Below are 8,111 nucleotides of genomic sequence, written 5' to 3' on the forward strand. Positions count from 1 at the left end.
CAAGCCTTTGTGGAGTTACAGAAATTAAAAAAGTGATTGACGGATACGGCTATTTACAGTAATTCTCTCAGTAGGTCAGGCCAATTTACAGCCACCGAGACCGGGAAGCACTCTACTCTAATCAATGATCAGGGCGAACGTCTCACTCCTCATTTGTTGCTATGGGAGAGTTAATTAATCACTCAATCTAGTTACCTCACATCCCCCAGTGACTGAATCCCAGGAAGGGCGGTAGTCATTGCATTCTAAGACCAATAAATAATAGCCTATTATGAACGGTTATTAAACAGGAGTTTATGCAAATTTAGTTTATGCAATACATTTAGACAATGTTATTCCACATTACACAAACAGTGTGAATTCCAGGGTTTTGTTTCAAAGAAACACCCATTAGAGATTGGACCAATTGTGTCATGTTTAAGGTGATATCGTTTTCTACAAGCCATATACATGTATATATACTGTATATATTATAACTATGTTTTATTGGGGTGTTGGAAACTGAATGCTGGCTTTCTAAAAGTCCTCAGTCCATGCCTAAACTAATAACAATCCTGTTTACATAAATGACTAGAAAGATCATTTGCAAGACATAATAAAAATGTTGGGAGCCTGGCATTATGTAATAAGTACTGTATAATTGTCCATCTGCTTCCCTTAAACCATGTTTGTCTTATTAAATTACTGCTCTGTGGTCCTAAAGAGCTACTCTCTGCAAGACTACAGTCTGCGCCATTTCAAGGAAGACCCTTTCCTACTTGCACTGAGGTTCCTTCCCTAAGGGACAATGGCAAGCTCAAGGGACTCATTTTTATCCATTCATGAAAGGTGGTGTGAATGGAGTTCAGTTTGAGACGTGCAAGGTCAGGCTGAGAGATATCTCCATGCTCTTTACTCCTCCACGGCTGAGTTAGCTCCAATCTGTCTTCTCCTGATCAATGCCCAACGAGAGTGCCCTGTCCCAGCACCGGACTAAACAAGGGGACATTGTGCTGACTGCTGCGAGAAGGGATGATAATGATGCAAAAGTATGAGGTCGAGCACAGAGGCCTGGTGTGAACTCTGACCTTCACCATGGTAACCCTCTCAGTGGGGAGGCAGGCATAAATGACATGGATGTCTGATATGACAGAATTTCAGAGACAAGCTAGTTAAAACGCTGCTAGATGAAAAAACCTACCCATGAACTAATTAACCAGTCCCAGCCATTTCTTTTTTCTTTATCTGCATGTGCAGTTGCAGAAGATTCAGTCCCTCAAACACTCTTGCGCTAGCTACACATTCTCCAAATAGATATGACATACATGCCAATGTCAGTATTATGGGAGATGGTTGATGAACCAATAATATTTGGTATTGTGATGCAGGTTTTTATGAAATTGCTTTATCCAAGTCAACGACCTTATGTATGAACAAGAACACAGGATTATGCTAGGGGTTCTGTTTTAAGTTTCTACCATATGAGTTATAGGGAAGAGCATGGAAACAAGGCTAGTGTTTGCACATGTAACAATGTCCTTCAGTTATCTCTGCACTCCCAACACCAACACTGGAATAGAGTATACTGATTTAATAATGACATTACTTAATCAAAAGTAAAACAATCCCAACTGGTAAACAAGCATAAATAATCAAAATTAATAAATAAAAAGATCATTCTAACCACAAAGTTCATCTGGGTACTTTGTAGGAACATAGGTAGGAAGGCCATCTCAGTGAAGGACATTTTGCCTTCCTGCTCTTCCAAGGTACAGATAGGATCAGTCTCTGACAGGTGAGCCTAAGTCCTGCCATGGCCTTAGTGGTTCTTAGGCCAAGTGTGTGTGTCTATGTGTGTGTGTGTGTGTGTGTGTGTGTGTGTGTGTGTGTGTGTGTGTGTGTGTGTGTGTGTGTGTGTGTGTGTGTGTGTGTGTGTGTGTGTGTGTGTGTGTGTATGTGTGTGTTTGTGTGTGTGTGCACGCTTGTGTGTGTGTTATCACTATGCCCCAGAGCTGTGACCTAGATCATTCCTGAGAGCCAAGGTGGCAGGAAGAGGCCGACTGTCCCCAGCAGGCACACGATGATGAACATCCACAGAAAGATACGGTCAATCACCATGGCCACATACTTCCAGTCCTCCTTCACCTGCAAGAAGAGGGTGAAGAAACAGCACCAACATGTATGAGATGCTGATGTCAGCAGGGCCAGACACAAGTGCAATGTGGGATTCATATCAGAGCAATTTATCTTAGAAGTGTGTGTGTGTGTGTTAGTGTATGTTGTCAGTGACGTGTGCCTGTATGTATGCTTGTATGTGTGTTTGTGTGTGTGTATTTGTGTGTGTTGAGAGCGATGTGTGTATGTGTGCCTGTATGTGTGTTAGTGTGCGTGTGTCTGTGTGTATGCATGCCTGATTGAGGTGGGCACTTACACAAAAGTCAGCATCCTCGGCGCGCAGGTGATCTGCGATGTAGCGCACACCCTCCAGGGCGTGGAGCACACTGGGGGAGAACAGCAGGGCCGGGTCCGCCTGCAGGGCCCCGAGCTCGGACAGACGCTGGGACGAGAGGAGGAGGCTCCCCCTGGAGTCCAGCCCCGGAGCCAGGCCCTCCAGCTGGTGGTGCGAGGCTGACTTCCTGCCCAGCGGGTCAGGCAGGCAGGCGTCGGGCAGGTGCAGCGGGTCAGCGTCGGGCAGGTGCAGCGTGGGGAACGAGTAGGAGGTGGGCACCCCGCTCCACGTGCCCAGCCTCAGACCTGCCCTGCCCTCCTCACACACGGGCGTCCGGTCCACGTCCGTCTCCTCGTGCAGCCAGCTCTTGGAGGTGCTGAGGCTGGACGCGTGCATCGGGCCGTGGCTGGACCCCAGGGAGTGGTTGTGGCCGTGACCGTGGCCGTGGGAGTTTTCGCCGGAGCAGTGGACTGGCCTTTTGGTCTGCAGCCGCAGCAGGCGGCGGCGCTTGGCGTTGGGCGCCGGCCGGCGCATGAAGAGCCAGCGCGGGATGAGCTCCAGGAAGACGGCGTGCACCCAGCGGGGCATCTCGTGTGTGCTGGGCGAGCGGTGGTGCACGTTGAGCACGAACACGGTGATGACGATGGAGAGCGTGACGAAGATCATGGTGAAGAGCAGGTACTCGCCGATGAGCGGGATCACCAGCGACGTGGACGGGATGATCTCGGTGATGAGCAGCAGGAAGACGGTCAGCGAGAGCAGCACGGAGATGCACAGCGTGATCTTCTCGCCGCAGTCGGACGGCAGGTAGAACACCAGCACGGTCAGGCAGGAGATGAGCAGGCACGGGATGATCAGGTTGATGGTGTAGAACAGCGGCAGCCGGCGGATGATGAAGTAGTACGTGATGTCCACGTAGATCTCGTGGCAACAGTCGTACTTCTTGGTGTTGTACGTGCCCACGGCGTCCACGATGGCCCACTCGCCGCTCTCCCAGTAGTCCTTCAGGTCCACCGTGTTCTCGATGCGCTCCAGGTCGATCTTGGCCTTGTCGTAGGTCCAGGAGCCGAACTTCATCTTGCAGCTCTGCTGGTCGAAGGGGAAGAAGGTGACGTCGATGCTGCAGGAGCTCTTGTAGATGGCCGGGGGCACCCAGCGCACCTGGCCTGTGTAGAACAGGTGGGCTTTGGTCATGTGGGTCACTGCAAACTCACCGTCTGCACTGAGAGGAGGAAAGCATACATGTAGAATATGAATGAATCTGAATGCAAATGGGATCAAGATACCTTTGCTACAATAATTAATCAATGATCAATAATAAAATAAAGTTGTAGGTGCAGTGATATTGCAATGTGCAATGTCATGGCTTTGTTTCTGCAGAGATGGAGTCAATTTAATTAATTCTCAAATGACAATTGTATCACAGTCCTGAAATGTTCCTCTGGAGAATGTTCACTTAGAGTCTAAAACACCATAAAAGGGATTTCCGAGAGCTTTGTTCTGAAAAACAAAGCTGAACAAACTAACCATAAGCAACTCAGACAAATGAGAGCACTCCATGAAATATTAATGAAATGAAAAAATAAAACAAACACTCTGGTAAATTTAGAGACCTTCCATCTAGCCCAAGGACATTTGAAGGCACATTTAAACAACTACTCAGTGAATTATCCAACGCCTTTCCATAACCTTTAATATTCTGCATCACTTTAAATCATTTTCAAACTTGTTAAAATATCCTGATGCAAGAGAAAGTCAACGCTCCCCTTGCAGACAGGGAGGTCCAGGAGATATCTGTGCCAGGGCTAATCAAGCCTGCACTGCTGCAGAGGCAAACTTGTGTAACTCTGGACTTCAATTCATTAGTAATTGAGAGTGGTTATTCTAGACCATACATCAGCAGTCTGTATTTCACTGCCCAGCTTCTCCGCTCGTCCTCAGTATTCTACTTGATTAGACCAACACAGAGAAAGATGAGGCTTAATTGCAGATAGACTGAAAGGAAATATTATTACAAATATTAATAATCTTTAACGCACTCCCTAATCAAGTATAATTTGACACTTCAGAAGTAAAACACAGAGTGATTATGACATGACTAATACGTTTTTAAATTCTTTGTGAACACTTCTTGAAAATAGTGTAATTATGAGCAATTCCCTTCAGTAAAACCTAAAACTATCGTTAGAAATTAGACTCAAGTAAGGCCCGTGCATGGAGTGAAGTGAGTGCTGGATGAGCAATTATTCCACAGATGAATGCAATTAGGATATAAGAATGCAATCCCAAACCTGACTGTTTTAGCAGTACCATAGTAGTATAAGAAAGGATGTTTAAAGAATAAGTGCGGTAACACAGGTGTGAAAGTGAAAAGATGCTAATATCTTTGTTCAGTATGTGGGGCATTTAAGATATACATAAATGTACCTGGTGGTCCGTCTGGCTGGGTCTGCAAAAAACGTTCCCTGGGGAACGTTTAGCTAATGAGACCAGGTTGCAACCACCAACCAACCTAACCGAAATACACACTTACTTGTTATACAGGACGATATCTGGAACCCAGATGAGCTCTGAGGGGACCCTGATGGATGTGACATTGTCATAATCAGAGGGCTTCCATCGCAGCTTATAGTCATTCCACTCCTTAACACAGATAAGAGAGCATGATCAAAGTCTGTCTGCCACACACATAACAATGCACAGCTACAAAATCATTCATTCACTTAATCTTTCAGTGACCCAACTTTCTCACCATTTCTTCTTTTCTGTGAATATTTGCTTGTTATCCATTAGTTATATGTGTTATAGAGGGTTTATGAGTGGCTGTGTTGCCATGTGCATTTCAATCCTTATTCTAAAAAATCTAAATTTCAACAATGGAAGATAACATAACCACCACAGACTCAGACCACTGACACTTCAGAGGATCTCAGCCAGTGGCTGGAGTTACAGTAAAAATGCAGTTTGTCCATCACCTGCTTCAGCCACACATTGGTGGTCATCATCTGGTTCTTCTCATCCTGCGGGAGACAGGAGGGGTGGGTGGAGTGGCCAGTTAATTACAGGAAGGAAGGGCCAGTTCAGCATGGGGTCACACTAAACTGAGAGCATAATGGTCAAAAGTCCATAATACATTACACTACTCTTACACAGTAGCCTGCTACTCATGAGGGTAGAGGTCAAATCTAAAACAATCAATGCAGCTAATTTAGTCAGATAATGCTACAGTATAATAATACAATTGTTACATACTATGGATTTTTTTTTTCCAAACATGCATTTAATAACTAGACCAAAGGGTTATTATATTAAAAGCACCACATCAATCAAACTCTATTGAGCTTCCACACAAAAGCATTCCATTTGGGAAAATATTATTCCCATGGTATCCGAATGAGTCACTACCATAATAATGAATATGCTAAACTAATAGTTTGCAGTGCCACAGCAAATGCCTGAATGTCTTGAAAAGCGGAGTCATGCACAACATAAGAAGCACCATTATAGATAGCAAATGTTTAGAGGGTATCACTGAAAATGTATGTAGATCAAAATAAGTGCATTAATAAATACAGTAACAAGTACTGTACAAGTACTACAGTAAACAAAAAAAAAAAACACTAAAAACCGGTACAAAATAACTAACCACATCAATCAACTGAGCAATGGAGAGTCCAAATTTGACAATGACGACATCTGTGATGTTGCGCACTGGCCGGGACCACTTGTTATATCCCTGAAAGAGCTTTTTGAAGAGGAGGTCTTCGGCATGTGCATGAGTCCATTTGTCTCCTGCCACAGCTGCAGACAGACAGACACACAGACATGACAGACAGAACGACCGCCAGACACACAGACAGACAGAGAAGAAAAATACTAAAATGCTGAACAGATTCAGTTCTAATCATCCAGTATAACACATGAGCGGTTAAGCCTCCTTGGGTGTAAGACAGTAAACATGCACATCACGTGATGCTAACCTGAAATATGGTATACACTTGCACAGTTGAACTTGGACCCAAATTGAAACTGTGTGTGTGTGTTCTGACTTCATAAGATCATCAGATGAATGAGAAGTGATGTTACTTAAAAGCTCTGTGAGTGAGAATGAAAAGCTACTAAGCTCCAAGGTTGTGCTGAAAGGAGTCCTGAAGCAGCCGTTGGATTAAATGGGTAATGAGAAAATTATATCATCAGAGCTGTAAAAGTTCTAAGACTGATAAATTCAAAGACGTTTTTAACATTGCATTAAAACCACTGGGTTTGATATGACCAACTAGGGCAAAGGTAGCCAATATGATGTAAGTTTTGAAGTTGGAAACCCAAATGGGTTGGATCATTATTGTCATAATGATGATGATGATGATGATGATTGTCATCATACTAACATCAGAGTGGTCACATTCATGATTGTAGGGTGACATCTACCGCTTGATATTTCATGCATAAACCAAATTTGAAATTACCAGCACTGTCCGTTTTAGACTATGAATTGCCTTAACTGTCAGTTGTCTGCGAAAGTAGATGTAGCAGTACACAGGGCATCCTACCTATCAGCAAATCCTATGCTAACTGGCACATTAATTAATGGGAGAACCTGGTCATGCAAAGCCTCCCTCACACTGTAATCACTATTCACTCCTTAATAACATCAGTCACTTTCAATTAGACATCCCTCACAATGATGAGGGATTTTTTTACAAGGCCAGGTCTAGTAAGCATCACATGTCTAATGCTAAAAGCTGAGAGTAATACAAATACCTCAATGCATTACACATACTTGCATGCATTTTCACTTCCATTGAACCTTCAACAATTTCCAAATCGAGAGGATGAGAGCTCTTGCCATACCAGCCGAAAGCATTTCTGAATAGATATTTCATTTGAGTGTCCCCATTTACTTTACGCTTGTTTTCTGTTTTTATATGCTAAAACAACAAAGCAAAATAAGCAACAATTTTGCAAACAACAAAAGCAAAATAAGCAACAATTTTGCAAACAACAACAGGTTAAAATAACATCAAACATACAAACCAATTCCATGAAGGTAGACAAATCCATACAATAAACTTGAGGGGGGCATAATATATAATTAATATTTGAAATGAAAGTCTGTTAAAGTCTGGCATAACGATAGAAACAAAGGTATCCGCTCGATATGTATCATAACAAACTGTAATGAGCTAGGCTACTTACAGTTCTTGGTTAATGTTAGGCAGCCAAGCAAAGTGATCCTCAAGAACACAAGTAAAGCTCCTTCCATATCACAGCTGACCGCAAACGTCAAAACGGAAAGTTTGCCTTTTATGAAACTGTAACTTTATATCCATTTCATGATAGCCATTTCTACTCGTTCATAGGGCGCAGTGTGTTGAAGATGCTCTCTCGCGGTAACAGTTGGAGGCATATGGTGATCCGATGTCTCTTCGGTCAAGACGGGCAGGGGCGAAGCATGCCATCATGACAAATGGTTTGACGACGGTCACATGGGTATTGTCTTCGTTGTTCATTCAAAAATTATTCAAGGTCTAAAAGACCTTGACTGAAAAAACATTTCTATTTATTGGTCTTTAAAATAAACGAGTCGACTTCTATGCCCGATCTGTTGTTTTACTTCTCAACGGTAATGATTCACTTCTAAGACGCACCTTAGTCATTGGCTACCATAGCCTAGGTTATGCGT

General features: G+C 43.5%; 1 protein-coding gene across 1 annotated transcript; it reads right to left on the bottom strand.

The window, feature by feature from the left end:
- Positions 1-1,555: 1,555 nt before the first annotated feature.
- Positions 1,556-8,036, bottom strand: chrna2a (cholinergic receptor, nicotinic, alpha 2a (neuronal)). Its single transcript, XM_048227584.1, has 6 exons — positions 7,625-8,036; positions 6,075-6,229; positions 5,404-5,448; positions 4,962-5,071; positions 2,411-3,650; positions 1,556-2,124 (listed from the first exon to the last, which is right to left on the bottom strand). Exons 1-6 carry the CDS (start codon positions 7,689-7,691, stop codon positions 1,999-2,001), a joined length of 1,743 nt encoding a protein of 580 aa, XP_048083541.1. The 5' UTR covers positions 7,692-8,036; the 3' UTR covers positions 1,556-1,998.
- Between the last annotated feature and the right edge of the window lie 75 nt (positions 8,037-8,111).

Source organism: Alosa alosa, chromosome 19 (genome assembly GCF_017589495.1).
Source record: "Alosa alosa isolate M-15738 ecotype Scorff River chromosome 19, AALO_Geno_1.1, whole genome shotgun sequence".
Lineage (NCBI taxonomy): Eukaryota > Metazoa > Chordata > Actinopteri > Clupeiformes > Clupeidae > Alosa > Alosa alosa.

What these genes read in the sequence shown, in the direction of transcription:
- chrna2a (XM_048227584.1), bottom strand. Translation starts at nt 7,691, where the DNA reads ATGGAAGGAGCTTTACTTGTGTTCTTGAGGATCACTTTGCTTGGCTGC. An exon ending in CCTAACATTAACCAAGAACT is followed by an intron (nt 6,230 to 7,624) that starts GTAAGTAGCCTA and finishes GTCTGTCTGCAG; the next exon opens with CTGTGGCAGGAGACAAATGG. An exon ending in GATATCGTCCTGTATAACAA is followed by an intron (nt 3,651 to 4,961) that starts GTAAGTGTGTAT and finishes TCCTCCTCTCAG; the next exon opens with TGCAGACGGTGAGTTTGCAG.